Source organism: Alternaria novae-zelandiae (genome assembly GCF_023758075.1).
Source record: "Alternaria novae-zelandiae strain BMP 2774 chromosome Unknown scaffold_10, whole genome shotgun sequence".
NCBI classification, from domain to species: domain Eukaryota; kingdom Fungi; phylum Ascomycota; class Dothideomycetes; order Pleosporales; family Pleosporaceae; genus Alternaria; species Alternaria novae-zelandiae.
This window is the reverse complement of record NW_026056970.1, coordinates 274,548-298,619: the sequence shown is the minus strand read 5'-3', so window position 1 is coordinate 298,619 and position 24,072 is coordinate 274,548. Positions and strand designations below refer to the sequence as shown.

The following is a 24,072-nucleotide window of genomic DNA, read 5'->3' as shown; positions in this document are numbered from 1 at the left end:
TTTGAGCAGTATGAGAGCATCGTATCAGTACTGCGAGCCGAGGAGAGTATTGGCTGTCAGCACTGTCTCCTTCTGCGCATACACGAAGGCAGGCACGGAGCAACGTAAAGATATGAATGTAGACAGCGCTGTATCTGCGCTCCTGAACTGCACCATCATGTAACTGTTGAGCTGGCGATGCTCGTTGATAGCGCTTTTGACCTCCTCAAAGCCTGCACGTTCGAATATTCAGATGAACGCTTACGGCGCCCCTGAAGTGACTCCTGACGTGAGATCTCTATTCATGTGCTATTGATCTTGGATTAAGATGCAATTAGGCGAGGGCAGAGACAGTCGTTGGCGCGTTTGTCAGTCCGGCGGAGGAGCGTCGGGGGGCTAGCGCGAGACCAAAACACCAGGCTCGATATCTCTGCTTCACCACTGACGAGCGCCGCCCACCCCGCCCTCACCCTGTCTTCAAAACTCCTCTCCTTTTCGAGCTCCTCATCTCCAAAAGCCTCCTCATCAATACCTTCCCCGTCGTACCCGCACACGACAAGCAAATCCAAGCCAACATGGACATCCAGCAAGCGCGGCAGCCAGACCCGAGCTTCGCTCGTACAACAGCGCTCATGGTCAACATATTCTCCATGACCACAGAAGCGGTCGATCCGCGCAAGCTTCTGAGCGCCAGGGAAGTGGGCGGTCAGCTACATTTGCGCTTCCGCCCCAAATGGGATATCAGTCCGGGAATTCTCGCTCGAGAGCGAAGGTCCGTGACAGACGAGAGCTTCAAAGCATTCAAGTCGCATAACTACTGCGTCTTTGCGTGCAAGCTCCTAGCGGGTCTTTTGGCTTGGCTAGTCGAGGGTGAGTGGTATTTCGATTGTTTACAAGAGATTCTCACCGCTAACGAACTATGACGCAGAACTACGCCTTCCAATCGATGTCGAAGAGGTGGAGATACACGGGGTCTACGAGATCAAACCCGTCGTCTGCATCGAGAGCTCGACCGGCAGGAGAAGGCGGATCGCCGACGTACACACGGTGTTCAAAATCACCTCCCCCAACGACGATGGAGAGGGCGTCTACATCGACCCCTCAGCGCCCCAGTACCTACGACCCGCGGGCGTATACCCCGTCAGAGGATACCCTGCATACCCGGACGAGGAAGTGAAAGTGCCGATAGAGTTCTTCTCCTTGGGATACAATTACTCCCAACACCTCAACAGCGTTCACGAGAACGAAGCCAGTTCGTCACGTTCCCGCACCCTGCGCATAGAATTTCGAACCGAAGCGATTGTGCGAACGGTCAACAACCGGGTATACCAGAAGATGACTGGCTGCGCATGGAAGGACGTCATCAGGGGCGGCAATGATGACAAGTGGGGTGCTCTGGAGCATGATATCCTGAGCTCCGTCAAGGCGGATCTCGATGTCCTGGTGAACTACCTCAACAACAAGTACATCCCGGGCAATCTCGACAGGAACACACACTGGAAAGCCCTGGCTAAATCCTGCATGGGTACCGGTCATGCAAAGGTCATGGAGTCTTTGGAGCGAGCGTCGGGACTCGAGGTGACGCGGCACGAACTTTCTTAGGTAGTTTCTTTGCGCGCGGGCAAAGGCCAATATAATCATTACACCGCAACCCATTGACCCGTGCTTACAATCACCATTGATGGGCTCTACAAGCTCATACGAGTCCAAGTATCCTCTAAATTATTTTGCGTGATTCCAGCTACGCAATGTTGAGATGTCTTTCTGGCTGAATTTCAGCCTTGGCGTACCCGACGATTGTACATATGCACGCCCAACACAGCGGTTCTCGTATACAATTCACGCGGCACACTGATATCCTCTAGGCAAACGCGCTTTTGAGGCAGACGATGAGCTTCTGCAGCATGAAACCCGGCATGTATTGTCCTCCGCAGAGTACAGATTGCCTACGCACAAGCCGGCAAGCAACTGATAGGACAGCTAGCCAGGGACTATGTGTCTTCTTTATCCCCAACAAGCTCGAGCAGCATCCTGGGCCCTTTGCGTCGCTTTCTCACGTACGTAGTCTTCTCGATCGCTAGTCGCCATGCCCGCCAGCATCGCCCAGTCGAAGCTCTGCAGCATCTGGCGCAAGCTGATCCCGATTTTGTGCCAATATCCCTGGCAAAACCCTTTGTGGTCATCCAGACTCATATCTCTGTGGTATAAGTCGAGTTTGTATTGCCCATCACGGGTGTAATGAGGCCAAAATTTGTCGCCGCTTATAATCGCGATCGTCGCTGGCCACCCGAGTTGCTCTGCTGTGCCATCAAAGATGATCTCGGATTCGTCTTGCTTGCGGATGAGAAGGACCGAATGGGGCATCGAGGTCTTTTCGTTGCGGATGTGGAGGACTTGGGTCGGCCTTGGATTCTCGATTACAGCATACTCGACGTCGGCGTCGTATGCTGTAGGGATAATGTTAATTACTGGGGCCCGGCGAGGAAGCTACGATCAGGGAGTTTACAATGTAGTCGCGTCTCGACCGCCTCGTAGAAGATCGTGCAAAAGGTGTCGCACAGGTTCAGCTTCTTGTAAGAGATCTTGAGCGCTTCTGAGGTCCCTACGGGCACTTGGCCGTGGCTTTGACGATCGCGTGTCACCAGTATATGGTCGTCGCCAAGATTACTGGCGCCAAAGGAAGTGACAGAGAATGGGCGGAATGCGGCCACGGCGGCGTTGAATGCGATGAGGAAGAGTTCGAGACTCTCTTCGATCGTGAGTCCGGCTGTTGAAGGTGCGCTGGAAGAGGACATCGTCGGCGTTGTTCAGGGATTGGTTCTGTGCGGACAAGTCGTTGGCGGTGACAGTGACAGGAGTGATAAAGTGAGACAGTTGGACCCTTCTTTTCGCTCCGCTCGTGCACCGTCTCCTCTGAACGACATTTTGGACACAAACCCCGCTATTCCCTTCCCAGATCGCGCGATATCTCTCACCTCCGTGACACCCATAACACATTCCGGCCGCCGTCAATCTATGCGCTCTCGCACGCTCGAAACCTACTCCAAACCGCAAGCCACAATGGCAGACCATCCAGGGGTTCCTGTCTGCTTCGAAGATGGCGGATACCGCAGCGTCCGCACTCACGTCCAGGAGAGGGCGGAGCGGGATCTGTATCGCGTCGACCGCATCGTCAACCGCCTGTTTCTCGAATTCAGCGACGCGACGAACCGCTTGTCGGTCATGTATGAGGTTGCCGACGAGAGCGGAAGTTCACTCTGGATAGGAGTGCGCAATGTAGAAGGCCATCCAGGCGAGGTATCAGTACTGGAGAACCAATCCTTTCCCCTCAAGGCAAGGCATGCCTATCTGTCACACAACAAGTGTGTCCTTGTTCTGAAGGCCTTCGCCCCGACAGTGGCTTTCTTCACCGAAGGTTTGTGCCCGCCATTACATCCAGCGAGACCCAAACTAAGGCTAACGTCTTCAGGTCTTACCACCTCGATAGAAGTACACGAAGCCCACGTCGACAACGTCCAGTCCGACCAAGAGGTAGAGGTCACCTACTGGCAGGAGGAAGGCTCGGAAACGGCTACGCTCACACTACCCGTCGCCGCTTGGCACTCCATGTTCAGGATCACACCGACCGACGAACACAACCTCTGTCGCCCAGAGAAGCCCGCCCGGTTGAACGGTACCGGAACGTACCTTGACCCCACAGCAGCTCAGTACGGTCGTGACCAGAGGCTCAGGGACGCAGGTGTCTATCATGCCCTTAGCCCGGAATCCAAGACACTATCCTTCACGAGCCTCGGCTACCATTACTACGAATGTCAATCGGAGGAGGAGAAGGATGTTGGACGTACACCAATTCGCGCTCTAGAAATGGAGGCATACATTCGGACATTGGACAACGCCATACACAAGGTCGTCGAGGATGTCGGTGGCTGCGCAGAGCTCTTCGACATGTCGCCTACAGACTTTGAAGCCATGTTGGAGTTAATGGCCACTCAAGCTCGGTCAGATCTTCTCGATGTTGCTGAGCAGCTATATTTCCTCGACTATACTCGAACTCAAGACATAGAAGAGGGAAGCTCTGGAGATATCAACAGGTATCAGGCGGTGGCTGATGCTTGCATGGGCACAGGCCACAGGAGGTTCCTGCAAGCTTTGAGAGATCGAGTTCCTAGTTCGTGGAAGTGTGAGGACGACTTCTCAGGTTGTGTTGACGTGGTCGAAGGCAAGGATACCGAAGGATGACGGCCTTCAGCCGCAGCCGGTAAAATGGCTCGGTCAAAACATGTCAGGGCATGGAAAATGATCCCAAATTCTTAAAAGCTGCATCTTTCCATGCAATAGTCTCAATCGTGATGTCTTTTAATTGCAGTTGTCGAGCTTCTCTTCGCTGTGATGAGGTTTGGTGAAGTTGTCTTAGCGTGGTACCGATGCCACATCGGTCGATGCCGCCCCACCATAATCTCGTGGAATCTTAACTTCCAGACATCATGTAAAAATCGCACAGTCCAGTATCAGCAGATCGCGTCGCGCGATCCAAGACTGTGCATCCAAAAAATTGATGCTCTCGCGGAGTTTCGCGGCTGAAAGGGGACATTAAGCCCTTGACCGACCCCAGCCGTCCGAAGTCGTCAAGTCCTTCGAACGACCTGTCTTCTCGCGATGTACACAACATACTCCTATTAATTTATTGCCAGCTGCCGCCATTGCGATACTTGCCAGGGTCGTCATCGAATATAGCTGCTCGACTGCATCACGTTTTGTCTACTGCATGCGGCACGTCGTCTGTGCCACTGGTGGTGCCAACGACCTCAACAGTCTTCTCGCTGGCGTTCTGCAAGACTTTCCGTGCCGCATGCTTACTATGTCTCCGTCGAGAATCTCTGATACTAGATCTAGAATACGCCAAATCGCTCATGTGCAATTAAGCTACGGCACCAGGCGGCACGGAACGTGTGTATCAATGCAGCCAGTCGCGCTCAATTAGCCCTCGCGAGCAAAAAACAAGAAACCCGATCTAATGTCGAGCATGCGCGGATTCGAACACGGGAGCAAAGAGTTCGGTGCCCCCAATGGGGGCACCTACATCTCTCCTAGGCCACGAGTTAGTGGAATAACGACGAATATTTGCAAATATATAGCCAACAAAGTCGGGAGAGACCTGTCCAACATAGTTCGCTGACACGAATTCGTGGAGTCCCGTTTACGGGCGCTTCCAGGAACAAAAATGAGGTGAACCGCGATGTCCGCAAAGCCAGTGACACGCGGTGAAAACATTCGTCTGCGCACAACAGAAACCGCGGAGCCGAGGTGAAGGGGCGGGCAAAAAGCGAGCCCTTTAACTCATTGTTTGTCTCCAAGAAGAGTCGAACGCGGGAGCAAAAAAACGAGATATGGATGCGGAAACAACAAAAGGTTCGGTGCCCGCGGCACCTACATCCTTTCCTGTGACCACTAGTTAGTGGAATAACGACGATTTACTTTATTTATATATCCAACGGACCTTAGTTGGTTCGTGTGCCTTGTAGATTTTGGATTTGTGGCTTCACTGTTGGTGGGCGGGCGATTGGGCGGGCGCAGGACATCGCGCTCCTTCACCCAGCAGGGTCAACTGCGAGTCGATCGCTCGACTCTCGTTCTCCAGCATCCGACAAGAAGGTAATGTTACGGGTGTTGGCTAGACGTCTTCCAACCCATGACCGAGTATAAGACAACGCACTTTATGGCTTCGGCGAGGCTTGTACGTAATTCCAGTCGAATGTGCGGTATGTACGAGCAAGAGACTTATTAGCCCTTATGATTGTGTCCTTTTCGTGACTTCCTTTGACTTCGTGCAGATGGCATCTGATCGACTGCGATCTCTGGACTTTGTAGTGCCATCCACCAGCTTCTAGTCTGTTCAACAACAGGATCACAGAGCCGATATTAAATACCGTTTCTGAGCAATGCTCATCCTGATGCAGAATGTATAACATGGTTGCAGACATGCGTCCATCCTCCATGAATGAATCCCGACTCAGGGGTTAATACGCAGCCAACGAGACTGGTACTGCCAGATAATGACATCAGAACTCTGTGCTGGGATGTAAGGAGATTCAACAGCATATCATGATCACACGTGCATGTCTCAAGCTTGACTTGCTCCGGTGACCGCAGCCTTCTAGACTTAGTGGCACATGCGGTCGGTGCAATCTTTACTTGCAGGCTGAGTGCAGCCTTGTCAACGTGTTACGGATGTCGACTTGGCCAGCCACGATTATTGATGCGTTGCGGTCATCATCCGGTCTGAGACAAGGGATAGCCTTTAGCAAGTGCACTGAGACGTCCCCCGATGTAGACTTTGGTATGATTCCAGCTGTGCTGCAGTGCCGAGCGTCTCTGTGCCTAGCGAGGGCAGGCATAGGCGCTGTGCGCAGTCGGTCGATTTGATGTTCGCAACTTGAGGCGAGGGTGTTGGGGCCTCAGCTCTATGTCCGCAACTTCATTGACGACTCCGCCACCACCCCCGCGACCAACACCACGACGCAAACCACATCACCCCGAAACGACGAAAGGAGCATCCGAACGGCTTGCGGCGACGTCGTGATGAGTCTTGCAGAAACCAGGATAGCGAAAATTACACCTGAGGGCGCTCTGCCGACGAAGGGCATGCGGTGCGAAGCAACTTTCCCGTCTGCGCTCGAGCGCTCACGCGAGGGAAGCACCGATACATGGACCACCTTTCATCGCAGCACTGTAAGTTCATCTCCTCCTGGGTGTATTACTTGTTGCCTCCTGCGGAGGTGGCGGATCGAGAGAGAACCGTTCAGTCGCGGCTTTGACGCCTCCAAGTCGGCGGCGGGGTAGATCTCAACAGACCCATTGTGCTGCTTGACAACTGACATCTTCCTTCTTTAGAGGCAGCGAGAGATATGGGCCGCATCAACTCAGTCTGCCACTCCAGGCCGTCGCTGGCCTGCCGCTGCGGCTGGTTCACGTCTGCATCACCTCCGCGGCACCGCACCCTCAACACCGAACACATTCGCGCCAACACCACGAACACGAGGAACGACTCGACGCACATCGCTCTCTGATAGGCGGTCTTGACGGCTGTCGCCCTGTCGGCAAGTGGCTATGCACACGCACACAATGGCAGGCGACTGTGGCGGCGGCGGCGGCGCCTCCGGGGGATGCTGCGGCCGCCGTGACTGACACATTCGAACAGCTCACGCACTCCTCATTCTTGCGAAGCAGCGTAGCAGCGTAGCAGTTCAGGAGGTCTCCATCTTGTTTCTTATCCCAGTGCGCAGAGTAAAGCCGCTGGCCCCCAGAAAGGACAAAGGAGGCAACAGACCACGGTTTCTTCGACATAGCGACTGAAGCGACAGCAGGCAAAGAGAACCCTCCTGCCTTAGTAACAGCAGGCCGCCGAGGACTGAGACTGTTTGCATAGGAAGCCGTTGCGCCGCGAATGCCGACCTGCGTCCGCCGCTGAGCTCCCCGCAGAGAAAGACGGAACCACAAGTACCCTTGCGACAGCAGAACAGGCGATCGGTCCGGATGCGTCGGGATAAGAAACACCATGCTCAAGGTAGCCTGCATGTTTGCTCAAGCTGGTCTCAACATGGTATGAAGTTCTGTGCCCGCCTCACGCAGCGCCGTTATCTTGAATACACACTGACAGGTAGCTAGGGGCTTCGTCCGCTGACGACCGCATTACGACGTTGTCTCCTTCGCAGGCATACAACTTTGGACGCGCCGCCCTTCGCATACGAACGAACGTCGATCGCTTGCCTCACCCGCCTCCCACGCATACAAGGAGGATTCCAGACACGTCTCTGGCGTACGGACATGCAAGGGTACAGCAAATATGACAGGCTCGGCAGCAGTCGAGAGCGTCGTGCGAAACCCACGTTGCGAACGGGAAACCGTTTGGTGCGATTTGGCGAGTCGACGCACAACAGGTCATCCTCCGTAAGGTCTAGCTAGTCGGCCTTATCAGGGGCGTTGGCGGATGGACATGCTAGGCAGTCTCGAAGGGAAAGCATTGAAGAGACCTCATCTCATTGCTGTGCCAGACAAGGGCAAGACATCGGGACGGCGACCAGGACCAGGCGGGATATGATACACACCTGGCCAAGCTAGATGTGGTGCCGTAACGGCGGCCATGGTTTTGCTCCTGCTCTAGGCTCCTCGCAGCAGCGCAGCCGGCTACGAAGACAGGTCTGCGGCGGCACGTTGTGGGTGACTGGCCAAATCTGTCGCAGTCTTCATCCAGGACGGAGCTTTCTCGGAACGCTCCTTGCGCGTTGCGACCAACCCGCTCCCAACTCCTTGCTCTTCTCGAAGCCTTGTCAGGGTCTTTTACGCCGGAGAAAGGGACAGCGGTCGCTTGCGCCAAAGATCTGACAAGCAAGCCTGTGTCGTTGCAAAGTGCCCGGGGCATACCAAAGACTGGACAGGAACAGGGAAAGGACGTGGAACGATGTGACTGACGTCCGTGGACGTTGAAGAAAATGAGGGTCGTCGAGAAAAAGATGGGAAGATGTGACTGATGACGGTGGACCTTGAAGAAGATGAAGATCGTTGAGAAAGAGATGGAAAGAGGTTTGACGCGCATGTGGCAATGTCGGAAGCTACCATGGCGGGGCCGGCCGTCTTCATCCGGCGCGGCCAGCGCTGCTGACGAACACGAAAAGGAGCTGAGCAGCAATACTTGCAGCCCCCAGCTGGATGCAATGACCAGATGCCCTGGCATCGTCGGGCAGTATGCAGAGATGTCTTTGTTATCTCAAGACAGAGTATGACGTCGCTGACGTGCGACTTCTCAAAGCCTCCTCAGGTACAGGCTACCGCGCCATGGCTATCTTGGGTGATCTGGCACCAGTCATCGCTATCGTCTGCTAGGGCACCATCCTATGGTACCTGGCACATATTGTTCGACTACAAGTCAACGCGCCAGTAGCACGACCAACTCGTCACAAGAGTAGTTCGGTATATTCGCTGTCGTATCACTTGAGACTTGCAGGAATCTCGTTCACAGTCAGGCCACATTACCATGTCTGCTACCTGGTTGGCGACGGCGAGACGCTCTACGCTCTGTGCACTGCACGCAATACTCACGAGCTCCAAATCCCTCTGCGGCGGGAACTTCATACATGGCGATGCGAGTGGCCTCCAAGATGCCAACCGGGGATATTAGGGCGACACCATCAAACCTGGGGCATCTACGCTTAACTCGTTGTCGATCGGTATTCGCAAGGCTGCGAAAACCCAATCTGAAAGCCGGTACACGTCTGTGCCACGCCTTCCCAGAGAGCATGTTGGAGCTCGATTGACTTGGATCATAGTCGTCGACTGGGTCCCCGGAAGCGCCGATTATTAGTCCGGGCAGCTAAAGTCGACGATCGCCTGGGGTACGGTTCGTACTTCGTTGAGGTTTCTCGTCGTGGAATGCGTCCTTGTCCGCATTTCTACAACGCGATAGCGACAATATCTCGCAGACTCCGGGGTTGAAGAGGAGCGAAATCGGGTGTGGAGAGCGAGCCATGATGGATCCAGGAAACCGTTGTCGTGGAGCTCATTTAAAACACATCGACCTACTACGGGCAGAACCCTCTCGTCCCCTGAACTTCTCGATGCCACCCACACCACTCAACACTACCAAAGAGATGCATAGGCCCGTATCTCCTAGACTGAAGCGCGCAGAAGCTTGACTTTTGCATTGTGCGACGATGCTTGACAGATCTAGAACGGCTACGTGTCGCCTGCAGTGGAAATGGGGGGTGTGGGCAACGAAGAGACGGATGAGGTAGGAGAGGCACGAAATCGAACGATCTATCACCTATCTCCCGGCTTTCAATTCGACCGCAAGCGGTGGATATCGAAGAGGCACAGAGAAGGAGACGTCGGCCTCGAAGCCGTGAGCCTGTAGCAAGAAGATGGTGTCTGAGGATTGCATGTCAGCAATGACGTTGCATAGGACACCGTCGTCTGTTCCAAGCAGATTTCGGAGCAAGACATGCCGCTGGTCGGACTGCCGAACACTTGTTTTGCGGGAGTTTGAACCTGCCTCCGTACTCCCTTGTCAAGCATCTCTTCGGAGATGGACCGGAGAGCAGTCGCACCACCATGTGCGTCGGCCAGCTGCCGCCGTCTGTCAACTCAACCACACAGGCCGGGACGCACGCCACTAACCTCTTTCCATCCTGGTTCACATACGCGTATGTATTCCGTGTCCATATTGTGTGAGGAGGAGCTGACGCAACTTAGGTAGCCGAACTGGGTGGGAGGCGAAGAGAGATTGTAAGATATAGGATGGAGGTTGAAGCAGTGGCGATACGAGATGGGGAGGAAGGTAAGAGACCGTTGAGAGACACGATTGACTCTGTGCTGACCCGGAGGTAGGTGGACGTTGCAGTATCGTGGCGGAGATAAGGTGATGGGTGTGCGAGCCTAGCGGCTCACAATGCTTCGTGGGAAGCCCGGCTGCACGGTGGATGTAGCAAGCGGCAATCGATTGTTTGCCGAATTCTCCCAGTCCGATGCACTGTGCCCAAAGTTTCCAGCGCCCGGTATGCGTTCTAACTTCAGACAGGTATGCTAATCGCCGTGTAGGAGGCCGCGAGTGAGGCGGGGTAGGAGCCGCAGGATGCTCGCCGGACAACGCACGTCGACAGCGCAAGGCCATCCGAGGGAAGCTCGACGAGCTCGAGGGCCTCTTCGGTATCTTGTTGGTCCCTCTCGCGATGGTGGACGGGGCGGTCCATGGCGTGGATTCGGCGGCTTCGGTCAAGCTGTCGGCCGTATCCTATGCTGCGGCGGAACGTTGGGAGCGAGCGGAGCTGCTCTGCCGTAAGAGGAGGAATGTGTCATCACCAGAAGCCAGTCCGAGACCATAGCCTCGATGTGGTGGGGTGATTGGGTTGGGGTAGTCTGTGGGCTTGAGGAAGGGGCCGAGAATTGAAGCAACCAACTTCAATCTCGGTCCGTGCGCTGGAGGTGCCTTCCCCGAGCAGCCCAGCAACACCACCACCGCCGTCTCAGAGCTGCATGAGGCACCTCCAGAGCTGCTCCTTGTCCATACGAACCTGCTCAATTGCATTGGCTGCGCGACATTAGGGCAAAGATGACTCCTTTGCCAGCTGCAGATTGGGAAACCTCCGCAGGGCAAAAGAAAACCCGGGGCCGACGACATCCCTAGCAGCGGTGACGGGACTTCGCGAGCGCCTACGACAGGCATGCATAGTCAACAGCATCTCGCCAGACACGTCTGACATCTCCCAATACAGCGTGGCGCCTTCTCCGTCTATGCGCATCGCCGTAGCACAGAGGCTAGGAGCTGCTGCTACAGCTGACGGCAACCTTGGATCTCGCGACCGGAGCGGAACGAATCACAACAATAGCCTCTGAGCCTCCGGATCTTTGTGGTACTCGAAGTTCCTCGACAAGGCGACATCGGCGGCATCTTGCAAGCGGATCGAGTACTTGCGGCGAAGAACGGAGGTGCCCGTGAACGACGATCGTCGAGGCAACGACGGCTTCTCACCGAAACCTCGCATTACCGTCCAGTCACAACATATTCATATCGATTACTCAACGCTTATGCTCGCAACTCCGCCCGCTCATAGCGCCCCTGATGTATGTGCGAGTAATCTGAGAAACAGCATACTGGGGTAGAGACAGGCTTCACAGAATAGCTGCGAAGTCAGGCAGATGCAAATACATGACACAAAGTCTGGACGGCGACGACGCTGATCACAGACTTGGACTCGATACTGGAAAGCTTCAAGAGCTCTTATCCGCTACGTACGCATGAAATCCGATACCTGCGGAACCGTTCGCGATTATAAAGATGCCAGCTTGATCATTCTACTACCTACTTGGACATGGCTGACATGAAGGGTGTCTGTGGTATCAACACTAAAGTTTTTCAGAGTTAGCCGGAGCCAGTCGATTCTTTCCTTGTCTACTTTGAAGTCGCATCGAATCGCTGCACTTCCATTGTGTATTCAGGTGTCTTTACCAGTCTCTCCACGTCTTGCTCAGTAGTCCCTGCGGTGTCGAGTACCTTGCTCAGTTTCTGAAGTGCCACATCATCTCTCAAGCGCTGCTTCAAACCTTTGGTTTTCTCGCGACATAACTCCCACAGCCCTTGTAATGGCTCTTCGTCCCATGAATACTGCAGGCGATTACATTCCTTGTACACCTCGTCTGCAGTCGTCACATCGTGGGCCTGAAAGGTGGATAATTTCCAACACTCCGGAATGGCTTCTTGGTCCATTGTCATGCTCGAGACCAATTGGAAGACATTCTTTGCTTCCTTGGGCTTGCTGTAGGACAAAATCCCGCTGAAGTCGACTAGTGTTACACAAGGCCATGCATCGTTGCCGTTGTTGCTAAGCATGACATTACCACCCGCACCAAGATCGGTGTGGGTTAGCTTGTTCGCTCGCAGATGCTCTTGGACGCGGATAAGCTCTGAAAGAACGTGGAGTATAACAGTAGGTGGCATTCCGTCCTGGAAGTCATCCCTCTTTAGTAGTTCTTCGATACTGCAACCTGGTATGTATTCCATACAGTGCCATTCAGGATGTTCGATGGGCTGGTAGTCATACACTGCGGCTATAAGGTGGTCTTCTTTGCTCTGCATACCTTTCAGCTGTATGAGCAGTTCTTTAGAGACAGAAGTAGTCTTGTCGTCAATCAAAATCTTCAGGGCTATACACGAGTCCAGATTTTGTTCACCAGATTTGGGAACTGCAAGAACTGCAACGCCGTCCATACCTCCACCCAAAAACTTGAGGGTCTTGTATTTGATGTCGGCGCTGCAAGGGATCATGGTTTGGTAGGAAGATGAAGCAGACATTCTGTAACGTAGATACTGACGCTCGAAAAGAGGGAGTACGGATTACATATAGGTTGGTGGGAAGCAAATGGACATTCCGTACTAGTCATCTGGGACTTCAGCAAACACATTGTAGGCTTCTCCATCACACGACTGCGCAGCGGTAATGGCCTTGCGGCACATCAGCCCACATGATTGAACATCTCCCTAACGGTCATGGCAAGCTTGAGGTATACCGCGCTCGGATGTCAAACTTTCATTGCTATTCATACATGCCAATGTCTTCTGCAGCCGCCACCAATCTACAAACTTCCGTCAACAATGACGTCTATGTCGCCGTCCTCCACCGCCTCCCTCTACTCCTCATCCCCAACCACTGCATCCCAAAGCGCCTCTCTGACGTCCGCCGACCTCCCCTTGTCGTATAGCTCCTTGGCCGAGCAATCCGCCAGATTCCTCCACCTCCTCTTGAGGTCTTTCCACGACAGTTGTCCCTGTGGGTCGTAACCCGCAACGAACGAGTACAATCTGTCTCCATCCCTCAAACTCCTTCCCTTGCTATCCTTGAGCTTGTCACCCTTCTTGGTGGTGCGGAACTCGTCTGGGATGCGTGATTCGCCGTTTGTGAGATATTGAAGCAGATTCATGATCTGCTTGACAACGGCTTGCTCGTCCCACACAGCAACATCCTCGAGGTGCACAATCTGTACTTGAGGCAACTCCTGCTCCATTGTAGGTGATAGAAGGATGTTGGTTGCGCTGAGATCTGCGTGGCAGATGTTGTTCGGTTCGAGGTCCATGTTGTGTGTGTTGATGAGGTCCGCGAAGATCTTGCAGACGAGGAAGGGCGGGAGGCCGTCGGGAAAGAGAGCGTCCTTGAGGCATTGGAGGCATGTCATTATATGAGCTTGATGTGGGTATCGGTTTCGAGAATGGAGATGATTTGGGTAATGGTATCGAGTAAAGAGATGATGTTGACTCGATAGTAAGGTACGGAAAGGTCAAAAGTCTGTTTGCAAGAAACGCGATGGCCTGTGAGTGTGTGCGTGTGCCGGCTAGTCTTTGATAGGCGAGCTTTACGCGGTGACTGCGCGGCTCATTTAAACTCACGGAAAGTTTCATCAGTGAACGTGGAAAATTTGACGAATCAGGGACTAAGGATACATATAAGAGACAGACATGAAAGAAGTAAGGACATGCATTTACTACACTACATCGACTATAGAAGTCGCTATTGACGGAGTTGAACACTCAAGTATACTCAAGCCTTCTTGTCCTTTGACGAGATCACGCCAGTCAGCTGGATAGCGTCGTCCACCAAGTTGTTGAGCTGATCAAATTCGCCCGCGAGCCACCTATCTAGCAAAACCTGGTCTTCACTAACAAATGTAGGGCGCTCTGCCGGCAGAACCTTAGTGCATTCTTTGAGATCGTTGATGTTGTTGACGCCAAGAAGAGACAAACGTGTGTAGGCTTTAGCGTAGTCCTGCATCAATATGTTAGCTAGGTCCTTTTCTCGGGTATTTGGCGAGTCATACCGCATTCCATTGAGGCTGAGCAGTACCTCGAACGCTAAACTGCGCCCAAGAAGCGCTCGTCCTCGAGTCCTTGCTCAAGTTGATGTCACTTTGGAACTTGATGATACGAACAGGTGTGTTAGGGTTTGTCGTCTGTGGGTAGAAGGCCATGTCCCAGACACCGGGAGAAGAGTCTTGTGGGTCGCCGTCGCGGCTAGTGTCGACGAAGTGTTGCTGCGATGTAGTGTGCGCTCCGACCAACGCGACTAGATCGTGTGCGTCGATGGTCTTGTCTTGGAAAAGCTTGATGAGCTTATCCGCGGAATCCTTTTCCCCAGGGAGAAGACCAGTAGGCCCAGCTTTGCTGTTGTCCTTACGCCCAATGAACGTTCTGACCCTGGGTCCAAGTGGACATACAACAGTGGCGACGTTGGCACCAAACTGGATGATGTCCGCCATGCTCATTCCGTACTGGTTGTATTTGTTGTACCACTTCTTCGTTTGGTCGGCAATTGCTGAAAGGCCGTTATTATCTGTTCGCGACATCTCGTCGCTGAGGAGAATACTGCCGTCTGCACCGCCATAACTGCTGCTCTTAGACCATACGCCTGCGTCATGGAAGCCCAGACGAACAGCTTGACGAGCAAACTTGCTGCAGCGACCAGAAGTACCGTTGAACTTGGCCGTCATCTCGTACGCGAGCCACTTCCAATGACAGCACATGTCGGCTTTGCAGGCGGCACTGCCGATGTTGCCAGCAGGGATGGAGCTATCGATGGTAGCAGACTCCGCAGACTTCTGGTCGAGGATGATCGCTTTGATGTCTTTGCCGATGGCAGTGAGCTTGGAGTCTGCGAGTGTCTTCAGGTCGCCGATGAGCTCTTTCGATGCTTGTCGCTTTTCACGGGCAGCGAGATAGCGCATCTCTGCCATGGTATCGCCCATCCCTGGGTGAGCTTCAGTGAGGGGCATGCATGCCAGGAGAGCATAGCTGAAGTAGGAGAAGGCTCTCATCTTGCTCGATGAGGATGATACAGCAACTATGGAGTGACAAAGTGGACGACTTGATATGAGTGAAACGATCGTGCGTGGATTCAGACTCTTATAGACTTCCTCTGAGTAACCGTAAGGAGTACATCTCGCTTCAGTGATACTTTAGATTGAGGCATAATTGCCACTGACCATCCAGAACGCCGGTATTAGGGCGCAGATGGATACGGCCGCTGTTTACCCTGCATATACTGTCATACCATATGGCATTCACCTCGCTGATCAAAAGCTTCTGACCCCGTCTTCATCGTATTATATCCGGGTGTAAAGTCGAAAGACCATCTAAAAGGCCGAGAATCCGGAAAGGAAGGAGCTGACAGCCAAGAGGTAAGATCGGAGGCTAGATGATTGGTTAAGACCGAGCAAGGTGGTGAGAAAGACGTGCCTGGATACCGGGTACGCGAACACGGGAGGCGAAGATTGGTTTGGAATGCTGCCGTAATACGTGAAGTATATTGCACGGGCAGCTGAACGCAGAGCTGGGATCATCTCGTGTAGTAGTTAGGCTACGCAGGGGCTGAGACTGATACTTATTCTCGCGGAATTTCTCTGAAAAACGTATCAATTACACAGTATCAAAGGTCATCAGCTTCGGTATACTGCTGTGTTGTGTAGATCACAGTACGCTCTTGCTTCTGAATAGCTATCATGCTTCTGTCAATAGCAATGAACACGCGAGATATTAGACGGCGGCCGAAAGGACCGGTAAGTCCAGACGCAGGCAATATACCGAGCTCGTATAGGGAACAGTTGGATGGTCTTCGGGTGATACGACTATTCTTAGAAGCTGCCAGTGTGTCGGTCCCAGGTTGCAGGCTGTAGATCCTGCGACCGCAATATCAACCCGTCGATGGTGGAACCGAGCTACGTTAGTGCTTCAGCCTCACAATCAAAGTAGATCTAGGCATATACTCCCAGGACCACTGGCTATCGTATTCGACGCACCGCGGACGGCACTGCAGAGCGAGACGAGAAGAGGCGTCGAGCGAGAACGAATTTTAGAGCGACTAGGTAGTGATGCATGTGGCAGACAACTGCAGTGAACCGGTAAGCTGCAGGCCAGGGCGCCGCCGCCAGGCGAGTAACATTTAGCCGGATAACACACAGTACTCAACGGCTTCTTCTTCGTACCGAACCATGGTTCGATGCCAATGCAAGAAGCTGCCTTTGCATGTGCGTCTTGTTTAGCATACCAAACACGTGGTTTGCTGTGCCTTCTGCCAGAGATGTAATGTCGATCGTTCATCATGCGTGATGAAAGCCGAGATCATGAACTTCTTCCTACGCATATATCGCATGCGGTTGTACAGGATGACGAGCCGAGGGTATAGGATGCTGATAAGCCGGTACTTGTGACGGTACTGGGCTACTCCAGGCAATGGATAACACTCGACGTGATCGGTCGCGAGGTTCGATGGAGTCGGCGTGTGCTGGCGCATACGTTGAGGAACGACGCAGTAAAAAGGTCACATTGTCCAAATGGAGGACCTCAGCTTGTGTGTTCCTCCATTTTGCAGCTGCGGTCGTCGCGGTGTGGACTGCTCATGGCACGAAGGAAAGCCCGTCATCCGCCAGTGGACCTCGGAGGTTGAGGCTGAGAAGGCAGATCCGCGCGCTGTGGGCTGCCGAAGAAGTCCGGGTGAACACAAATGATGCGCGCACACCAGCAGGACGACTGTATCGCATTGAGGGTTGTAGAGGCCGCCGTCGTCGCCGTCGCGAAAGCTGGCGCTGCTGGGTCAGAAGGGGATGAAGGAGATGACGTGGGGCCGGGCCGAAATCGCGCCATCCGGACTCGGCCTAGACGGGATCTAATTCCATCCCTACTAGAGAGCCATCTCTCTTCACAGCCACCAACTTCCCGCACCAAAACGCTGCACAGTTGCGTTGCGCCCAATAGCAAATCTCCGCAAGGATCGAAAGGATTGAAAGGATGGGCACAGTCGCAACTTTGTTCGTCTTTGATTCCGACAGTGTTGGAAAGTAACACAGGCGCCGCAATGCTGCGGACCGCGATCGGTTCTCATGGCGCAGCCGCGCTCAGCCCTTACAACAAGACGAGCTCTTTCTCCCGTATCTTGGGCTCTTCGTCGCTTCATTCATACGTGTTGTTGATCTTGTTAGCTTCTCTCTAGTCCACACAACCCCCCTCAGTCTCCTTACCAGCGCTTCAGTCGTCGAGTGCATCCCGACGATCAGTCTCAACTTTTTCTAATTCTAGTTTGCTACATGACCAATCCCGCGATGATGCTACCGAGCAGACTGCGACGCCTACCTAGCCTGTTCTCGAACCCGAAGACCTCCTTCCAAGTTCTGTCAGATCTCCACTTAGACTACGAATCACAATACCTTACGTTCCACGTACCCGTCGCGGCGCCCATCCTGATACTTGCTGGAAACATCGGCCGGCTTATAGACTACGAGCTGTATCTGTGGTTTCTGATTCGACGGTGTGGTCTTCATGAGAAGGTATTTCTGGTCCTCGGTCCTCTGGAGTTCCACGGCATTAGCTGGATGGACGGCTTACAGTTGGCGCACAAGATGGAGAGAGAGCCTTTGCTAAAGGGGAAACTGGAGATACTATACGAGACGGGAAGCGACGTGCCGGGCACGAACATTACGCTGCTTGGCTGCACGCTGTGGAGTAACATACCGGATTCGGACGCACCTGCTGTGCTGCGAAAGATGCCCGAATTCAACAGGGATACTGGTATAGAGATGTGGGACGTCGTCAAGCACAACTCGGAGCATAAAAGGGACTTGAGGTGGCTCTTGGATGCAGTCAACAGCCCTAATGCATCACCGAGTGGCGCGTTAGCACTGACATGTTCCGGAGCGTCAAAAGATGAGCGACAAATCGTCGTTGTCACGTCCTTCGCGCCAGATCTACCTGGTTGTTTGGACTCCTGGCACGTAGATGCGCCTTGGGCATCTGCATACGGGACCAATCTGCTACATGGCCCTCATTTTCGCAATGTGAAGATGTGGATCTCGGGTATGACAGGCCGGACATGTGAGTTCAAGCGAGGCGACACAAGGCTCGTGAGCAACCAGCGGGGCCGAGAGGGCGAACATGCAACTGGTCTTCTGAAAGCAGGCATGTCCGATAAGCAGAAGACCGGCCTGTTCGACGTCATGCGGGTGGTGAAGATTTAAGAATCCTTCGAGTTATACAGCCGACGGCAGGATTCGCCTCAATATTAACCAAGCCGCTAACAACAACTCCTTGTGCACCCAAGCCTGAATGCGAGGTACGACGCGAAAATGCGAGCCCCACATGTGTATGCTGACCAATCCGAAGCCACGCCCTTCGACATGCGCCGGCATGTGGTCACACTTTTGCATCGTCATGCTTGCGGCGTAGCACATGCAACGTAGCAAGTAAGGAGACCCATCCTGATAGTAACTTATAGATATTCTATAACTAGCAGGATCATCGCCAGAAGATCCTGTAACAATTGCAGAATCGTTTCCAATTTCGAGACCTACGATGTCTTCTTCCACCGAGAGCGTAACTCTAACGGCATCATGTCTCTGTGGCGCTCACAACTACAGTACAACCTTTCCTGCATCCGCTCTTCCCTTACCAGGGCACGTGTGCCACTGCACGACCTGTCGGCACCTGTGCGGCTCGCTCCACACCTCGCTCACATCATGGCCTGAGCCTCGCGCCAACGTCGACATTTCCAGCCTTCGGACATTCAGCTGCTGGGAGCGCTTCGACCTCTTGTTCTGCCCTACCTGCTCAAGCCCGGTCTTCTGTGCCTTCAAAGATCCGGCCAGGAATCTGGGAGTGGTCACTGGTGCGCTCGGTAACGTGGACATCGGAGGTCGCCAGTTGATCAAGTTCGGTGGGCAGGGTTTCGTGGCCGACACGGAAGATGGTGGTGCAAGTCCTTGGCTCTGTGCTCTCAATGGCGAAGGGGAAGATCTGAAGCGTTACGAAAGTGTGGTAGCCGGTCGTGGCCCTGGAGCGAAGGAGTTGCCTGCGGACTGGCCACAACCCTCCACTCTCCCGGAACTCAAAGCGAAAGGGGAAGAAAGTGTACCGATACGCTGCAAATGTGGCGGGGTAGATCTGGTACTCCAGCGTGGCGATTACAAGCACATGGCCGAAGATGAGCTGCCCTCCAACGTCGAACCTGTCAGCAGGAAGCTCAAAGCCGGCTTCTGTGGATGCGACAGCTGCAGATTGCAAAGTGGGAGTGACGTCTTTAACTGGACGTACGCAGAGACGAAGTCCATATCATTTGGAAAAGATAGCACCAAAGACTTCCCCGTCGACATGTACGCCCTCAACGAACTCATTGACGCAAAGAACCCCGCTGTGGGTACGTTGAAGTACTACAACTCTTCGCCCGATGTCTATCGCCATTTCTGCGACACCTGTTCTGCAGTGGTCTTCTACACTACTGGCAAACGACCGCAGATTTTCGACATCGCTATTGGTCTTTTGAAGTCCAAGGATGGAGCTCGGGTTGAGAACATGCTGTATTGGCCTTATGGAATGAAGTTTAGTTTCCAGGAAGATGGCGATGGAGGTTGGCGAGAGAGCGTGTACGAGAGGCTGAGAAGTAAGGCGGAGGAGTGGCGCGTCGCGAGAGGATACCCGAAGAATTGGAAGAGCAGTGCTGAGTATCAAGACATCAAATGAAGGGTGTATTTCACAAGACATCTACTGTCTACAAGTATCGGCGGATGGGTCCTAGGCCAACTTCGAAAGCAGCTTCACCTGCTCGCAAAATTATGCCCAATCCATCGAACCAAACATGATCGGGAAAGAAAACCACTCAGATCCTTGTGCCTTCGTGTCGGCGCCTGTTTCCACATTATTCAATCTCCACATCTCTATATCCTCAATCCCCACTCCAAGCATGTTCACCACTTGACCACAGTACCCGATCTGGGACTCCAACCACCTCGGCAACCTCTCCATCCTAGAATACGCAGCCACATGCCAAATCTCTTCTAGAAGGTGATCATCCAGCCCTGTAGTCATGCCCAACAGTGCCTTCATATAGTCGTTCCACAGGTACTCCGCGACTCTCAACGATCTCGGGGCAGAGATCTCCTCCTTCAGCTCATCGGCCAAGTCAGCGATGTAGGGTGGTCCCCAAGGTGCAGGAGCCCAGAGCGCCTGGTTGGCCGCTCTGTGAGTGAAGTAGGGATGGCGTTGGGTGAGTCCGTAGACTAGCTTGATTGCAGCTGCGGTGTCTGGAACCGACTGTGAGGGCGTGATAGGTGTTGGTGATAGTGACGAAGTCGGAAATAGAAGGAGGTGTATCGTGAGATCTTCAGCGCGGAAGCCATTGCGAGGAGGAGGTTTGTCTGGCCTCTTGATGAGGATCTTCTCTGCGGTGATGGCGTTGTGGAAGACGGAGTGTTTGTGTAGTGCGGTAAGCGTGGCGAGGAGGGCGTGGAAAATGGCGTAGATGAATGTCGCGGATAGGCCGTGTTCAGGGAAGTTTCGAAGAAGGCATGATAGTAAGGCGCCTTCAAGTGGAAGCGTGTTTGGATTCCCCTCACATGCAGCCGCGTTGAACAGGTCGTATGGTACTGAAGAGACTTGGTGTAGTAGCAGCCTTTCTTCATGCGTTGGCTGCTCAAGCTTGTTTAGAACTTCTTGAAGGTGCGTTTGTACAATCGGCTTTTGCTGATAGGGCTGTCTATTTGAAGCCATGTTCGTATAGAGAAGGTAGATGTGTTGGCAGGATGTTAGTCAGACAAGCAGTAGTGGGGTGATTTGTTAGAGGATACGAAGAAAGCCTACACGCAAGTAGGGAGGGTCATAGCGCCTGACTGTACCTAGGTAATCTGGTGTGTCCTTCACCACGTATCTTGTCGGCGAGATAGACGTAACATGGTGGGATTATACGAGTGCCGCTCACACTTGTGCATCAGCATCAGTAATCGCTAACTGAAGTATCTAACGGTATCGTTCCCACTGTTGGATAGACTGTGATCTCTATGGCCATTGCTTGTCCAGCGAAAGAGTCGGCCAGACACTTCCCTGGCAGCACAAATCGAGCGGCACATAAACGCCAGAATTTGGAAGCAGACATTCGCAGACCACATTCCCTTTCTGGCTGTCAATAGTGCACGCATTATCCCACTGAGGTTCATCTTGATACGCTATTTCCCAACTAATATGACGTTGTTAGCGCGTCGAGCGCTTTCACACGTGTAGTGCCAGTGATGACTTCCCTCCGGGGCTGTCGTATGCTGGACTCGTACGCTATCATGCGCACAGTCACCGTGATTTCCCAACTGGGCAGTCTTCTCACTCAACTCCGCAACCAGCTCTGCAACCGACTTTGCAACCATCTCTTCTACCACATCTCTACCAAAATTTCACGGATATGGACTCCTCCGCTCCGTCGCTCGATCAGGCGTCCGCTGTAAAACGTCTCCCCGGCGCCGTCCCCAGGCCCCCATCTGAATCATTCCGCGTGGTCAAGACTCTCTCAGCGCCGAAATCTTCCGCGGGGGTGTATCTCTGTCTACCACGCGCGCTGCCCCCTCCATTCGAGCCGTCAAATAAGATTGATCCGGATATTTCCGATGACACGATCGAGAACCACGACGCTTGGAAGACCTTATCTGGTTTTGCGCGCCTCCAACAGCAACTGCCGTTGCTCACATACAAGAACCTGGGCGACGTCCTGTACAAGAGCATGCAGGAAAACCGCACATCTTCGCTATCGGAACAACATCTGAGAATGCTGCCCCAGTTGGTGGTAGTTAAGACAAGGAAAGACACGGATGTGCTTCGCAGCGAGGCAACGCAGTTCGAGGAGCACCGTAAGAGGGACAAAGCTTCGCTATTCATCGGCTCATATGTCCTACGCGCTGAGTACGCCGACTCGTCACCCACCTCGTACACCTGTCTCCGACCCATTTTCGGTCCCACGCTGGCGCAGTTCGGCGAAGCGAATAGTAAGAATGATCATGGCGGCATTCCCAGCTGGTTCGTTGCGCATATCATTTTGGGCCTGATCGATGCTGTATGGTTCCTACACGAGGAGGGTTTGGTACACGGGAAGATTGAGGCATCGAACATCATGCTCAACCTGTACCCTACGGTGCATCACCATCGGTACCGCGGCTATCCAGACATCCTGCTCATAGACTTCTCAGCCACCGGTCCAAGTAATGAAGACGCCATAAAAAAGGATGAGAGTGATATGCTCAAGGTCATAGAGCAAACCATCACCAAATGGAGCGATGTCGCCCCCTTCCTGGACAACGATGACGTCGGAGACCCTCTCATCGCTCTATTAGCTGCCGTGGAGATGACCCTCAGTGGACATTACGATGGGTACCACAGTATCTCCGACCTCCATGACGGAGCTGAGGACTTGCGACACGAAGGTCCACATCTCATACCAAAAGCCTTGATGAAATTGCTGCATGCGGACCTTGCGACGGCTGCTGAACTCGACCGCGCCGTACAAGAGCCAGCTGTGATTGAGGTAGCAGCCGACAAAGAAGCGTTTGGAGAACTTTCGGAGGACGATTCTGTGACCGTGGGTGGAAGCGACTATGGGGGTGTGAATCCTGAAACCACGGGCGACAAGACGAGGATCATTGAAGACGGAGACGTGAAGTTTGGCGAGGACGAAGAATGGGCGCGTAGTGGCTGAGGCAATCTGAACACCACTCGCTGGTGGAGAACGAGCAAGAGAAGGACTTGAAGAAATAACATGAGACGGATACTGAGAAAAGGATCAGAGATGACGAGAATGGAACGGAGGAAATCAGAGCGATGGCCTTGTATAAAGCCTTGGCGACTATTCCGTCACAGTAATCATAATATACGTATCTCCAATCAGGACTGCGTTTACAACCACTCCTTCGGTACTGCCCTTTCAGACCATATCCTCTCGCTTTCCCATGCCAGCCAATCTGATTTTGTTGTCGGTAAGAGTCCCATGCCATTCACCTTCCATATACCCAACGCCAACATCAGCATGTTGCATGCAATGTAGACAAGCTTGACACCGAGTAGTCGTCCAGAAGTGCCGGGAGTCTCAAAGGGAGCGAAGGTGCGTTGAAGACCTAGTACAGCGAGAACGGGAGTTTTGAAGAGCGTGAAGACCATGAAGACGGAGAAGATTTGCAGCGTATTGCCTGTCATGTACATGCCTGGTGTTGTTAGCGTCTGCTCACAGAGTCTCCTGTCAAATGACATACCAAAAGCGTTCATGGGCAACTGCTTTGCGGGCGCGATGGCGACCTCCCACGCCTTCTTCATCTTGAGCGTATCCATCTCTTCCGGGGTCGGGGGCTGCCTCTGCGTCTTTGATGCCTGAGAACGCTCCTTCTTGGTGAGAGATGCCGTGTAGCCCGGTGGGTCTGAGAGCGAGGCGTTCTTCGGCTTGGATGCGGGCGTCGAGTTGAGGTCGAGCACCCACTGCGGGGGCGGCGGAGGCGATTTCGACATGATGGGGCGTCTTTTCGATGGCGAAGTATCGGAGATCAAAGTCTAAGATGTTGTGGCGGTGGCCAGGGTCCAGGGTCTCACGATGTTGCAACTTCGCTCGTGGTGTTGCGGAGCGGGCCTCTGGAGAGCTCCACATATGGCGGCCTTGGCGGATGCACGTCCCCTCCTCCGTGTTGACCGCTGGCAGGCTTCCTAAAAGTTACGGTTCCCAAACATCACAAATCATTTCTGTCGTTACGCCTCTCCGGCCCTCTTCCACGTTC

At 53.5% G+C, this 24,072-nt stretch overlaps 9 protein-coding genes across 9 annotated transcripts; 5 read left to right on the top strand and 4 right to left on the bottom strand.

Annotated features, from left to right (window-relative positions):
• Positions 1-232: 232 nt before the first annotated feature.
• J4E88_005460 (uncharacterized protein) lies at positions 233-1,581 on the top strand (the record flags this gene model as incomplete). The annotated part of the gene is made up of 3 exons (XM_049399096.1): positions 233-268; positions 318-849; positions 908-1,581. 3 exons carry the CDS (start codon positions 233-235, stop codon positions 1,579-1,581), a joined length of 1,242 nt encoding a protein of 413 aa, XP_049254887.1.
• Positions 1,582-3,039: 1,458 nt separating this feature from the next.
• On the top strand, positions 3,040-4,218 carry J4E88_005459 (uncharacterized protein; the record flags this gene model as incomplete). The annotated part of the gene is made up of 2 exons (XM_049399095.1): positions 3,040-3,394; positions 3,449-4,218. 2 exons carry the CDS (start codon positions 3,040-3,042, stop codon positions 4,216-4,218), a joined length of 1,125 nt encoding a protein of 374 aa, XP_049254886.1.
• A 7,702-nt stretch (positions 4,219-11,920) lies between these two features.
• On the bottom strand, positions 11,921-12,793 carry J4E88_005458 (uncharacterized protein; the record flags this gene model as incomplete). The annotated part of the gene is made up of 1 exon (XM_049399094.1): positions 11,921-12,793. The coding sequence occupies one exon, from the start codon at positions 12,791-12,793 to the stop codon at positions 11,921-11,923; it is 873 nt and encodes a 290-aa protein (XP_049254885.1).
• Positions 12,794-13,155: 362 nt separating this feature from the next.
• J4E88_005457 (uncharacterized protein) lies at positions 13,156-13,698 on the bottom strand (the record flags this gene model as incomplete). Its single annotated transcript, XM_049399093.1, has 1 exon — positions 13,156-13,698. One exon carries the CDS (start codon positions 13,696-13,698, stop codon positions 13,156-13,158), a length of 543 nt encoding a protein of 180 aa, XP_049254884.1.
• Positions 13,699-14,060: 362 nt separating this feature from the next.
• J4E88_005456 (uncharacterized protein) lies at positions 14,061-15,330 on the bottom strand (the record flags this gene model as incomplete). The annotated part of the gene is made up of 2 exons (XM_049399092.1): positions 14,061-14,285; positions 14,338-15,330. The coding sequence occupies 2 exons, from the start codon at positions 15,328-15,330 to the stop codon at positions 14,061-14,063; spliced, it is 1,218 nt and encodes a 405-aa protein (XP_049254883.1).
• A 2,265-nt stretch (positions 15,331-17,595) lies between these two features.
• Positions 17,596-18,522, top strand: J4E88_005455 (uncharacterized protein; the record flags this gene model as incomplete). The annotated part of the gene is made up of 1 exon (XM_049399091.1): positions 17,596-18,522. The coding sequence occupies one exon, from the start codon at positions 17,596-17,598 to the stop codon at positions 18,520-18,522; it is 927 nt and encodes a 308-aa protein (XP_049254882.1).
• A 372-nt stretch (positions 18,523-18,894) lies between these two features.
• Positions 18,895-20,020, top strand: J4E88_005454 (uncharacterized protein; the record flags this gene model as incomplete). Its single annotated transcript, XM_049399090.1, has 2 exons — positions 18,895-18,990; positions 19,031-20,020. 2 exons carry the CDS (start codon positions 18,895-18,897, stop codon positions 20,018-20,020), a joined length of 1,086 nt encoding a protein of 361 aa, XP_049254881.1.
• A 1,705-nt stretch (positions 20,021-21,725) lies between these two features.
• J4E88_005453 (uncharacterized protein) lies at positions 21,726-23,009 on the top strand (the record flags this gene model as incomplete). The annotated part of the gene is made up of 1 exon (XM_049399089.1): positions 21,726-23,009. One exon carries the CDS (start codon positions 21,726-21,728, stop codon positions 23,007-23,009), a length of 1,284 nt encoding a protein of 427 aa, XP_049254880.1.
• Positions 23,010-23,206: 197 nt separating this feature from the next.
• Positions 23,207-23,809, bottom strand: J4E88_005452 (uncharacterized protein; the record flags this gene model as incomplete). Its single annotated transcript, XM_049399088.1, has 2 exons — positions 23,207-23,511; positions 23,560-23,809. The coding sequence occupies 2 exons, from the start codon at positions 23,807-23,809 to the stop codon at positions 23,207-23,209; spliced, it is 555 nt and encodes a 184-aa protein (XP_049254879.1).
• Between the last annotated feature and the right edge of the window lie 263 nt (positions 23,810-24,072).